The 14,220-nt window shown below is 44.7% G+C and overlaps 1 protein-coding gene across 1 annotated transcript in view; it reads left to right on the top strand.

Moving 5' to 3' along the window:
- The window catches only part of eme1 (essential meiotic structure-specific endonuclease 1), a 14,385-nt gene extending 6,799 nt beyond the window's left edge, over positions 1 to 7,586 (top strand). Inside the window, exons 5-9 of the mRNA XM_027155659.2 lie at positions 142 to 266; positions 1,334 to 1,454; positions 5,327 to 5,442; positions 5,633 to 5,822; positions 7,314 to 7,586. Coding sequence (XP_027011460.2) covers positions 142 to 266; positions 1,334 to 1,454; positions 5,327 to 5,442; positions 5,633 to 5,822; positions 7,314 to 7,490 — 729 coding nt within the window. The 3' untranslated portion in view covers positions 7,491 to 7,586. The remainder of the gene's footprint in view (positions 1 to 141; positions 267 to 1,333; positions 1,455 to 5,326; positions 5,443 to 5,632; positions 5,823 to 7,313) is intronic.
- Positions 7,587 to 14,220: the final 6,634 nt, after the last annotated feature.

Here is a 14,220-nt window from a genome sequence, read left to right on the forward strand (position 1 = left end):
CTGTGTTGGTGTGTATGTTCTTGTCTATGTTGGGGTGTGTGTTTGTGTGCATATTTATTGGGGGTGTGTGTGTGCTGGGGTGTGTGTGTGTGTGTGTGTGTGTGTGTGTGTGTGTGTGTGTGTGTGTGTGTATATACACAGGAGCAGAGGAGTAGAGGAGAGCGTGACCATGGTGTAACCCTCACTGCTTGGGTGCTGCGTCTCATGGAGAGAAACTCCAACAGAAATCTCAGTCTGTCTGTGATCGATATCGAGAGATATTTTAAGTAAGTGTTTTGTTCCTTTGTTTTGTTCCTCTGTGAAACAAGTAAACACATCAGTGGGAGATCAGGACAGGAGACAAATCAATGAGACCAGATGCAGACGCTTTTGTAGAAAAATGGAGCAAAAGGAGCCGAGGGAGAATTGAGGCAGAGTGTGAAGGTAACGGCTTTAAGCCAGAGCATGAGGCGCTTGGGGCCACACTGACGAGCTGCAGTCACTGGGAGAGACACTACACATCTGCACGTCTTCCTCACATGTCTGCATGTCTCCCTCACGTCTCCCTCACACATCTGCACGTCTTCCTCACATGTCTGCATGTCTCCCTCACACATCTGCACGTCTTCCACACGTCTGCTTGTCTCCCTTAAACGTCTCCTTCACACGTTTCCCTAGCACAGCTGTACGTCTCCCTCACACAGCTGTAAGTCTCCCTCACACGTCTCCCTCGCACAGCTGTACGTCTCCCTCACACGTCTCCCTCGCACAGCTGTACGTCTCCCTCACACGTCTCCCTCGCACAGCTGTAAGTCTCCCTCACACGTCTCCCTCGCACAGCTGTACGTCTCCCTCACACGTCTCCCTCGCACAGCTGTACGTCTCCCTCACACGTCTCCCTCGCACAGCTGTACGTCTCCCTCTCACGTCTGACTCGCACAGCTGTACGTCTCCCTCACACGTCTCCCTCGCACAGCTGTAAGTCTCCCTCACACGTCTCCCTGGCACAGCTGTACGTCTCCCTCACACTTCTCCCTGGCACAGCTGTACGTCTCCCTCACACGTCTCCCTCGCACAGCTGTACGTCTCCCTCACACGTCTCCCTCGCACAGCGGTACGTCTCCCTGGCACAGCTGTACGTCTCCCTCACACGTCTCCCTCGCACAGCTGTACGTCTCCCTCACACGTCTCCCTCGCACAGCTGTACGTCTCCCTCACACGTCTCCCTCGCACAGCTGTAAGTCTCCCTCACACGTCTCCCTCGCACAGCTGTACGTCTCCCTCACACGTCTCCCTCACACCTCTCCCTCACACACTTGTACGTCTCTCAAACGTCTGCACATCTCGTTCTCAGGAGTCAGAACGCTAAGGGTCAGCAGAAGTTTCGGGACGTGGTGCTGGGAGACGAGACGAAGAAGAGGAAAAAGAAAGACATGGAACAGCTTCCTAATGTCTCCCGGGTGGAGCTGGAGGAGGCACGTTAAACCTTTATTATTCTTAATAATAATAATAATGATAATAATAATAATAATAATAATAATAATAATAATAATAATAACAGCATATATATATATATAATATCACAGTGGAAAACAGGCTTGTAGAGCGAATTCTTCAAACAAACGTATGAGTGGTGAAATGTAACATTAACAGAAATATAGATCTGTAGTGTGTGTGTGTGTGTGTGTGTGTGTGTGTGTGTGTGTGTGTGTGTGTCAGGCTAAAGGGCGATACAGATACGCTGCTCTATTAATTGAATTTTGTTCAATTTCATTAGTCGTCACACTTCATCAGCACTTTAGACATTTATTAATCTGTGTGACGCTTTAATCGGAAGTCGGACAGAATCCAATCTACGCATGGAGACGGCAGTCAGACACACGCTGTGCCGCTAACAAAAACACACCTCGACAAGAGGAAGAGAACGTCACAGAGTTTAGCGCAGAGTTCAGTACTCGTATGCATGTCGAATGCATGCCCTTTTTTAACTTGCTTTGTCTATTGGCTTTGTGCTGGACCTTCTAGATGCTCTTACACATTTTATGCTTTAAACTTTTTTCCAAAAAAATTAAATAAGCTTCAAACCCCGTTAATTCTTTATAAAGAATGAAATGTGAGTGTCAGTGTGTATGTGTGTCAGTGTCAGTGTGTATGTGTGTCAGAGTCAGTGTGTATGTGTGTCAGTGTCAGTGAGTGTGTGTCAGTGTCAGTGAGTGTGTGTCAGTGTCAGTGAGTGTGTGTCTGTGTTAGTGAGTGTGTGTCAGTGTAAGTGAGTGTGTCTATGTGTGTGTGTCAGTGTGTGTATAAGAGTGTCAGTAAGTGTTGGTGTGTGTATATGAGTGTCAGTGGGTGTCAGTGTGTGTATATGAGTGTCAGTGGGTGTCAGTGTGCGTATATGGGTGTCAGTGTGTGTCTGTGTGTATATGAGTGTCAGTGTGTGTATATGAGTGTCAGTGGGTGTCAGTGTGTATATGAGTGTCAGTGTGCGTATATGGGTGTCAGTGTGTGTCTGTGTGTATATGAGTCAGTGGGTGTCAGTGTGTGTCATTGTGTGTATATGAGTGTCAGTGAGTGTCAGTGTGTGTATATGAGTGTCAGTGGGTGTCAGTGTGTGTCAGTGTGTGTATATGAGTCTCAGTGCGTATATGGGTGTCAGTGTGTGTATATGAGTGTCAGTGATTGTCAGTGATTGTCAGTGTGTGTATATGAGTGTCAGTGAGTGTCAGTGAGTGTCTGTGTGTCAGTGTGTGTATATGAGTGTCAGTGTGCGTATATGGGTGTCAGTGTGTGTCAGTGTGTGTATATGAGTGTCAGTGAGTGTCAGTGTGTGTCAGTGTGTGTATATGAGTTTCAGTGAGTGTCAGTGAGTGTCAGTGTGTGTCAGTGTGTGTATATGAGTGTCAGTGTGCGTATATGGGTGTCAGTGTGTGTCAGTGTGTGTATATGAGTGTCAGTGAGTGTCAGTGTGTGTCAGTGTGTGTATATGAGTTTCAGTGAGTGTCAGTGAGTGTCAGTGTGTGTCAGTGTGTGTATATGAGTGTCAGTGTGCGTATATGGGTGTCAGTGTGTGTCAGTGTGTGTATATGAGTGTCAGTGAGTGTCAGTGTGTGTCAGTGTGTGTATATGAGTTTCAGTGAGTGTCAGTGTGTGTATATGAGTGTCAGTGAGTGTCAGTGTGTGTCAGTGTGTGTATATGAGTTTCAGTGAGTGTCAGTGAGTGTCAGTGTGTGTCAGTGTGTGTATATGGGTGTCAGTGGGTGTCTGTGTATATATGAGTGTCAGTGAGTGTCAGTGTGTGTCAGTGTGTGTATATGAGTGTCAGTGGGTGTCAGTGTGTGTCAGTGTGTGTATATGAGTGTCAGTGCGTATATGGGTGTCAGTGTGTGTATATGAGTGTCAGTGAGTGTCAGTGTGTGTATATAAGTGTCAGTGAGTGTCAGTGTGTGAATATGGGTGTCAGTGGGTGTCTGTGTATATATGAGTGTCAGTGAGTGTCAGTGAGTGTCAGTGTGTGTCAGTGTGTGTATATGAGTGTCAGTGAGTGTCAGTGAGTGTCATTGTGTGTCAGTGTGTGTATATGAGTGTCAGTGTGCGTATATGGGTGTCAGTGGGTGTCTGTGTGTATATGAGTGTCAGTGTGCGTATATGGGTGTCAGTGTGTGTCAGTGTGTGTATATGAGTGTCAGTGAGTGTCAGTGTGTGTCAGTGTGTGTATATGAGTGTCAGTGTGCGTATATGGGTGTCAGTGGGTGTCTGTGTGTATATGAGTGTCAGTGTGCGTATATGGGTGTCAGTGTGTGTCAGTGTGTGTATATGAGTGTCAGTGAGTGTCAGTGTGTGTCAGTGTGTGTATATGAGTGTCAGTGTGCGTATATGAGTGTCAGTGGGTGTCTGTGTGTATATGAGTGTCAGTGTGCGTATATGGGTGTCAGTGTGTGTCAGTGTGTGTATATGAGTGTCAGTGAGTGTCAGTGTGTGTCAGTGTGTGTATATGAGTGTCAGTGTGCGTATATGGGTGTCAGTGAGTGTCAGTGTGTATATGAGTGTCAGTGAGTGTCAGTGTGAGTCAGTGTGTGTATATGAGTGTCAGTGTGCGTATATGGGTGTCAGTGTGTGTCTGTGTGTATATGAGTGTCAGTGTGCGTATATGGGTGTCAGTGAGTGTCAGTGAGTGTCAGTGTGTGTCAGTGTCTGTATATGAGTGTCAGTGTGCGTATATGGGTGTCAGTGAGTGTCAGCGAGTGTCAGTGTCGGTGTGTGTATATATTTGCCAGTGAGCTTGTCAGTGAGCTTTATTGTGTGTATACGAGTGTCAGTGAGTGTCAGTGTGTGTGTATGAGTATATGTGAGTGTCAGTGTGTATACGAGTGTCAGTGAATGTGTCAGTGTGTGTATACAAGTGTCAGTGAGCGTTAGTGTTGTATACGAGTGTCAGTGAGTGTCAGTGTGTGTATACGAGTGTCAGTGAGCGTTAGTGTGTGTATACGAGTGTCAGTGTGTGTGTCAGTGTGTGTGTATGAGTATATGTGAGTGTCAGTGTGTATACGAGTGTCAGTGAGTGTGTCAGTGTGTGTATACAAGTGTCAGTGAGCGTTAGTGTGTGTATACGAGTGTCAGTGAGTGTGTCAGTGTGTGTATACGAGTGTCAGTGAGCGTTAGTACGTGTATACGAGTGTCAGTGTGTGTGTCAGTGTGTGTGTATGAGTATATGTGAGTGTCAGTGTGTATACGAGTGTCAGTGAGTGTCAGTGTGTGTATACAAGTGTCAGTGAGCGTTAGTACGTGTATACGAGTGTCAGTGAGTGTCAGTGTGTGTATACAAGTGTCAGTGAGCGTTAGTGTGTGTATACGAGTGTCAGTGAGTGTCAGTGTGTGTATACAAGTGTCAGTGAGCGTTAGTATGTATACGAGTGTCAGTGAGCGTTAGTACGTGTATACAAGTGTCAGTGAGCGTTAGTGTGTGTATACAAGTGTCAGTGAGCGTTAGTGTGTGTATACGAGTGTCAGTGAGTGTCAGTGTGTGTATACAAGTGTCAGTGAGCGTTAGTGTGTGTATACGAGTGTCAGTGAGTGTCAGTGTGTGTATACAAGTGTCAGTGAGCGTTAGTGTGTGTATACGAGTGTCAGTGAGTGTCAGTGTGTGTATACAAGTGTCAGTGAGCGTTAGTGTGTGTATACGAGTGTCAGTGAGTGTCAGTGTGTGTGTATACAAGTGTCAGTGAGCGTTAGTGTGTGTATACGAGTGTCAGTGAGTGTCAGTGTGCTCTACAACCACCACCACCACTCGCAAATGAGCTGCACTTCAACCTGCTAACTTCTAAACCTTCACCTCTTTCTCATCCTGCAGGCTTTAGTCGACCTCCAGCTTCACACTGGGGTCCAAGTCCATTTTCACTCGACCTGGAAAGACTTCACTAATTATGTTACCATGTCAACCAAGGCAGTAGCTGAAGCACCGTTCAAGTGAGTGGGTGGCAGTTGTGCATCTCTCTCCCTCTCTCTTCATCTCTCTTGCTCCCTATCCCTGCCCCAATCCATCTGTCTCTCTCTCTACCCACACCCCCTTTTATCTGGGAGGTCTGTCTGGGTTACTGCTTACCGTTACACACAGTGTGTATGTGTGTGTGTGTGTGTGTGTGTGTGTGTGTTTAAGGTGGGAGCGAGACAAGACAGGTTTTAGTTTTTGTCTGGAGAGCGAGTGGGCTGGTGGTCAGAAGGTGGAGCGAACAGGGAAAGGACTTCTTCAGGTGTGGAAGAGGCAGATCCAGCAGCTGAACCGCGTCAGTGCAGACATGGCTACAGCCATCCTCAGTGCATATCCCTCTCCTCAGCTTCTTATTCAGGTTAATGAACACTTCATAAGATGTAACTGTATGAACGCTGCGCTACGGGGTGAGGATAATAGGGAGGTTCAAATAATGATGAACAATCTGGAGATGGATAGAGAACAGATATGAGCATGATCACTCTTTGCTTGAGATCAGTGTTTGTAGCACTTCACTTGTACACTTCATAACCCCTACATGACAACATGACACACTGCAAACTGATCTAAAGGTTTATAAAGACCGATTCTTTGGTTGGAAGCTTGTGTAAAGTCTCTCATGTTGGAGTCGACCCGACAGGCTCATGTCAGCCGTCTGTATTGTGAAACAGACATAAGCCTGACATGAGGTTGTTATAAAGCCTTTCAATGCTAATGTACTGTACGCTAGAATGACTTTCCGGTTAGATTTGGAAAACAGAATCGTTTGTTGTTTAAATTCGAAAAGTCAAGAAAAATAATATATTTCATATAAAACAATAAATCCAAAATAAATCCTGTAATTTCTGTGTAGAATTAACTTCTATAAGATTTCTTCAATTTCAAACACTCTCTCTCACTCACTCACTCATCTTCTACCGCTTTATCCGAACTACCTCGGGTCACGGGGAGCCTGTGCCTATCTCAGGCGTCATCGGGCATCAAGGCAGGATACACCCTGGACGGAGTGCCAACCCATCACAGAGCACACACACTCTCTCATTCACACACACACTCACACACTACGGACAATTTTCCAGAGATGCCAATCAACCTACCATGCATGTCTTTGGACCGGGGGAGGAAACCGGAGTACCCGGAGGAAACCCCCGAGGCACGGGGAGAACATGCAAACTACACACACACAAGGCGGAGGCGGGAATCGAACCCCCAACCCTGGAGGTGTGAGGCGAACGTGCTACCCACTAAGCCACCGTGCCCCCCCTCAATTTCAAACAATTCAAAATATTTCAACATAAATGAAAAACATATTTTATAAAAGAACAAATAAAAAACTATATTTTAATAATAATAATAATAATAACAATAACAATAATAATATTGTTAATAATAATAATAATAATAATAACAACAATAGTTTTGTTAATAATAATAATAATAATAATAATAATAATAACAATAATATTGTTAATAATAATAATAACATTTATTTATTTGTTTGTTTGTTTGTTTATGTTTGTAAATAAAGAATGAAAGCATATATGATGAATGTATAATTCTTTCCCTTCAGGATTTCTCAAATTTTTTTTTTGCTTAATTTTTCCCCCCACAGATTTTGATGCAGTTTATATTTTTGTGTGTTTTTATTTTCTGTGCTAAATCACACGCACTGGATTCTTTGTTTAAACTCCTTGCACATCTGTGACGTTCAGACACATCTGTAACGACTTTCTCTGAGAGCTGCACTTTGATTGCATCACAGGGCGCAGGGTTTGATCCCGGAGTGATGCTACAGTATGTCGCATGTTGTGTAGCACGTGTTTATCCAGCGCGCCTTTCTGATCCGCAGGCGTACACACAGTGCAGGTCAGACCGCCAGAAAGCCGCCTTGATGTCAGACGTTCTGATCCGGCGTGGAGAAGGAGTGACGTCGACCACACGCAGGATCGGCCCAGAGCTGTCCAAGCGAATGTTCCTGCTGATGATGTCATCAGACCCAGAGCAGAACCTTGATTCTGTGGCATGAATAAGCAGCGTTACAGTGTGAAGAGACCGAGTCTGTTGTTTGTTCCTGTTTGTTTTTAGGCAGCTTTATTAAAGGGTTTCTTTTAGTGTGACATGATTTTTGTTCTGCTTCAGATTCTGTAGAGAAGTGTGAACACACACATACACACACACACACACACACACACACACACACACACACACCTACTCGCTTTCTCTCTCACACACACACACACACACACACACACACACACACACACCTACTCTCTTTCTCTCACACACACACACATACACACACACACACACACACACACACACACACACACACACACCTACTCGCTTTCTCTCTCACACACACACACACACACACACCTACTCTCTTTCTCTCACACACACACACATACACACACACACACACACACACACACACACCTACTCGCTTTCTCTCTCACACACACACACACACACACACACACACACACACACCTACTCTCTTTCTCTCACACACACATACACACACACACACACACCTACTCTCTTTCTCTCACACACACATACACACACACACACACACCTACTCTCTTTCTCTCACACACACACACACACACACACACACACACACACACACACCTACTCGCTTTCTCTCTCTCACACACACACACATACACACACACACACACCTACTCTCTTTCTCTCACACACACATACACACACACACACACACCTACTCTCTTTCTCTCACACACACACATACACACACACACACACCTACTCTCTTTCTCTCACACACACATACACACACATACACACACACACACACACACACCTACTCTCTTTCTCTCACACACACATACACACACACACACACACACACACACCTACTCTCTTTCTCTCACACACACATACACACACACACACACACACACACACACACACACACCTACTCTTTCTCACACACACACACACCTACTCTCTTTCTCTCACACACACACACACACACACACACACCTACTCTTTCTCACACACACACACACATACTCTTTCCCTCACACACACACACACACACACACACACACACACACACACACCTACTCTCTCTCTCTCTCACACACACACACACCTACTCTCTCTCTCTCTCTCACACACACACACACACCTACTCTCTCTCTCTCTCACACACACACACACACACACACCTACTCTCTCTCTCTCTCTCTCTCTCACACACACACACCTACTCTCTCTCTCACACACACACACACATTTACTCTTTCTCTCTCTCACACACACACACACACACACACCAACTCTCTCTCTCTCTCTCTCTCACACACACACACCAACTCTCTCTCTCTCTCTCACACACACACCTACTCTCTCTCTCTCACACACACACACACACCTACTCTTTCTCTCTCTCTCTCACACACACACACCTACTCTCTCTCTCTCTCTCTCTCTCTCTCTCTCTCTCTCTCTCTCACACACACACACACCTACTCTCTCTCTCACACACACACCTACTCTCTCACACACACATACACACACACACACACACACACACACACACACACACACACCTACTCTCTCTCTCTCTCTCTCTCTCTCTCACACACACACACCTACTCTTTCTCACACACACACACACCTACTCTTTCTCTCTCAGACACACACACACACCTACTCTCTCTCTCTCTCACACACACACACACACACACACACCTACTCTTTCTCACACACACACACACCTACTCTTTCCCTCACACACACACACACACACACACACACACACACACACACACACCTACTCTCTCTCTCTCTCACACACACACACCTACTCTCTCTCTCTCTCTCACACACACACACACACACACACCTACTCTCTCTCTCTCTCACACACACACACACACCTACTCTCTCTCTCTCTCTCTCTCTCTCTCACACACACACACCTACTCTCTCTCTCTCTCACACACACACACGTACTCTTTCTCTCTCTCTCACACACACACACACACACACTTTCTCTCTCTCTCTCTCTCACACACACACACCTACTCTCTCTCTCTCTCTCTCTCTCTCTCACACACACACATTCTCTCTCTCTCTCTCACACACACACACACACCTACTCTTTCTCTCTCTCTCACACACACACACACCTACTCTCTCTCTCTCTCTCTCTCTCTCTCTCTCTCTCTCTCTCTCACACACACACACACACACACACCTACTCTCTCTCTCACACACACACACCTACTCTCTCTCTCTCTCACACACACACACACACCTACTCTCTCTCTCACACACACACACATACTCTCTCTCTCTCACACACACACACACACCTACTCTTTCTCTCTCTCTCACACACACACACACACACACCTACTCTCTCTCTCTCTCTCTCTCTCTCTCTCTCTCACTCTCTCTCTCACACACACACACACCTACTCTCTCTCTCACACACACACACCTACTCTATCACACACACATACACACACACACACACACACACACACACACACCTACTCTCTCTCTCTCTCTCTCTCTCTCTCTCTCTCTCTCTCTCTCTCTCACACACACACCTACTCTTTCTCACACACACACACACCTACTCTTTCTCTCTCAGACACACACACACACCTACTCTCTCTCTCTCACACACACACACACACACCTACTCTCTCTCTCTCACACACACACACACACACCTACTCTTTCTCTCTCTCACACACACACACACACACACACACACACACACACCTACTCTTTCTCTCTCTCACACACACACACACACACACCTACTCTCTCTCTCACACACACACACACCTACTCTCTCTCTCTCTCTCTCACACACACACACACATACACCTCTCTCTCTCTTACAAACACACACACCCCGTCTCTCTCTCTCTCACACACACATCTCTGTCTCTCGCAAACACACACACCTCTCTCTCTCTCTCTCTCTCTCTCTCTCTCTCTCTCTCTCTCCCCCCGTTTCCTGCTGTGTGTCATGGTAAATGATAACAGGACACCGAGCTCCATTCACATCTAGTGTGTGTTACTCAGAAGCTCTCTACACTTAAGGTCATTTCCCCTGACACTGACCCACCACTTGGGCCATAAAGGACTCGAGGTCAGCGTCATAGCCTCACTTTGTCTATTTTTCCCACCTCTCTCGCACTCTTTTTTTTCCCGCTCTCGCACGCCACCGGTGTATGACAAGCCGAGGGTAATTGCAGAACCTATAATTTGCTTACACTCGCCATGTTATATTGTTAAAAAACCCACTACACAGGCCTGTCATTTCCCCCTCAGCTAAAACGTCTCCCTGAGCTGAACACCGCCGCACTGGCGTTCTCTACAGATCTCTACCGCCTCATGGCTCATTTCCAGCACATTAGCGAATTCCACCTGACAAGGAGCGGCGTAGCGCACGGTAAACGAGCACCGGCTAACGAGCTGTTAAACGTGCTTAAGAAATGAAGAAAGAAGAAAAAAAAACCTTCCCAAAGGATCGCAGGACTTTCTTTCTTTGGGATAAAAACCACAAAACTTTTTATTTTGCACATTCATTCATTCATTCATTCATTTGTTTATTTATTTATTTATGGAGTAACACAGTGTTGGGCTGTTAGAGGAAAATAATAAAGGATTAATGATTAGCGATCGTCAGTTTCTCCACTGCTAACATCATATATGTATATATAAATACCTTTATTTAGAGAAGTAGAGATACACCTTCATCAGTCTCTTTTCTTTTTTTCTTTTTTTTGAAGTAAAGAAAGATAAAATCTACAGTAATAGCGTAATTGCGAATCAACATCCCTGATCGGATAAATCCAGTGTGTGGTTGCTTTAAATAACGCTTCGTCTCACTCTTTCACATCAGCAAAGTTCATCATCATTTTTTTTTGCTCTTTTTATGCTTGTCGTTTAGTCGACCAGCCCTTCGTTATGAAAATTAAACTTCTGTTAATTTTTCAGCGTGACATATTTCTCGCTACAGCACATATTTCCATCATGTTCTGTGTTTTATCTCCCGACTCTCTCTACCGAGCCGTTTTTGTTAAGCGTCGCTACGTCCTAGTTTTCACCTGATATCGGGTTTTCACACGCTGATCAGTTTCTGATTGGGTGTCTGTTACTAAGCAACCAACTAAAAGTAACGTTCTACCAGCGTATGGTTTCACACTGTACACGTCTGATACCGCAGTGTGGTTTAACACAGTAAAAGCTTTAGAGCAGCGTTTCATAACCCCGGGGAAAAAAGCCATGCTCCATAACCCTGGATCTACATTACAGTACATGTGTGAAACCTTCCTCGACCCGGGATTAAGAACAGTCTGAAATGCTGCATAGTAACCCAGGCTCGGGTTCTATCCCCGAAGAGATTTCAGGCTTTTCAAGGTCTCTTAATGACGTCCTGCACCGATTTGTCGTTTGCGAGCCTTTTCATCAGATCTGGAAGAGATTACGGATGACGGCTTTTGCGGGTGTATCTATAAAATGTTTGTGGTGCTGAGAGCGAATTACACAGAGCAGATCGTGTTATTTGGTTTGGCTTCCTAAAAAAAATAATAATACTAATATAAAAGTTGCCATTCGAAGTGCATTATATCCGGTCTTTGTGTACTTTCTGTCTAATGGCTGCTGTACATTTGATCCTCTGCTCTTCTGACTTCTGGCTCTGTTTCATTACATGCTATCAGAAGCCATTTTTCCTGCCACTTGCAGTGTGTATGAATCTTGCTATCTGCCCACGCCACTGCATCGTGTCCTTGTGATCCATTCTGGTAGAGTAACAGGCTTCATTTAAACCCTAAACGAGGCTTTCGGAGATTAGAGGGTCATCGTGGACTCGTGTCGCTCTGGAGCAGAGGAGTGTCACTACGACGAGCTGTTAGTCTCCGTCTCACAGCTGACTGTCTGCAGCTAACCAGGATGAGAGAAGGACCTGATAGACCACACACTTCATCTAAGCTCATGCATTAAAGGTGGGGTCTCCGATGTTTGAAAGCCAATGTAGACATTTGAAACCACCAAAACAAACACGCCCCTAACCCAAACGGGTCCCACCCCTGTATCGATAGCTCCGCCCACACATACATACGTAACCCAGGCGACTAACAGAAAGAAACGTGTCTTTATCATAGCTGAAGGGAAGAACAATACGATTGTAGATAAACAAACAAGCAAAAATGCCACACAAGCATAATGATGTAAAGGACAAAGACATATATTAGTTCTGTGTAACAAAGCAAAACCAACGTTACTCACCTATCGAGAAGGAAAAAAGCGCCTCGGCGTCTTAAGTAAAGTCGGCCACATATTCACAGGTCGGAGTTTCCCGAGTCGATAACTCCTGAGCTAAACGCTGTTACTACACAAAACGCGGTTGTAGCTGCCTCTCTACATTACTACGATAGAAAAGAGGTGTTATTTGTGTAGTAACAGCGTTTAGCTCAGGAGTTATTGACTCGGGAAACTCCAACCTGTGAATATGTGGCCAACTTCCTGCTCCTTCAGTTCTCTCCAGCGCTGGAAAGCTGATCCTATATTAACACGTCCTACTTCTTGTCCTTATCGTAAGCCTTTCTTCTCTTTCTTTCTTTGTTTTTATCCTCCATGTCAATGTTAAAACCACTTTCTGCTAACGTCACACATGCGCACTGAACACTCTCTCCGCCCATATCGACAAGACACGCCCCTTTCTGCTCATTGGCTACACGTTTGTTTTGATTTTTGTTTAGTTTGTCGTCCCGACTCTGTTTTCTGAAGCATTTCTCAAACATCGTCGACCCCAGCTTTAACTGATAATGTTACTCATGGAACATTACTATAACGTTTTAAGGCATGCCGTAAAACGTTATATTAATGTTCTTTTCGTAACTTCAATGTTACTAATGTTGCTGTAGCTGGAGATGTTTTATTCTAATTATTTAGTGTTTAAAATAGTGAACTGATTTAATGAAACAAACAAATCTTAATGAACTGATAATTGATTGCTTTATATTTATACTTACGTAATATATATTTTTCTATTTAACCAACTTCATAGTTATAGTCATAATCGTGATAATTATAGTTATTATTTTATTAACTTATTATTATTATTATTATTTTTTACATTTTTCATGATTAATTATTCAGGTGATTTCTTATACATTTTTACATATAAAGAATCTTTATATAATATTTTATCTGCGATAACAAGGAATCAGATTAGACGTTTCCAGATGGAGAGCTCGATCGCACCGTGCTGTCGTGCTGAAGGAGGCTTTAGGGGTTAAAGGATGGAGCGTGTTAAGGTTCCTGTGCACCTGGGGGGTAAAGTGGGTAAAGAAACTGTTCCTGAGTGAGTCTGACATTAACAGCCTAGACGCTTTACGGTTGTCTGCCAGTAAACAGACAGTGTAGTGTGAGTCATGCACGATGTTGGTGGCCTTCAGGTTGATGATGATGATGATGATGATGATGATGATGAAGAAGAAGCTCTTCACTCATAACCGATTCCTCTATGATGTCTTCGCTTTATTGTAGGAATCTCCCGAGGATGAGAGGATGACGTTAAACCCTACTACATACACGTCCACCGTCTTTGTGGTTTTCTTTTCCTTTATATGTCTTTCTTTCTTTTCTTTTTTTTTTATTAATTCAAAATGCAAGCAAGCTGACCTTCTGTCATAACATGAGGAAAACGTGATCAGTGCACAATCTTCTCCTCCATCTCTCTCTCTCTCTCT

Source organism: Tachysurus fulvidraco, chromosome 8 (genome assembly GCF_022655615.1).
Source record: "Tachysurus fulvidraco isolate hzauxx_2018 chromosome 8, HZAU_PFXX_2.0, whole genome shotgun sequence".
Taxonomy (NCBI): domain Eukaryota; kingdom Metazoa; phylum Chordata; class Actinopteri; order Siluriformes; family Bagridae; genus Tachysurus; species Tachysurus fulvidraco.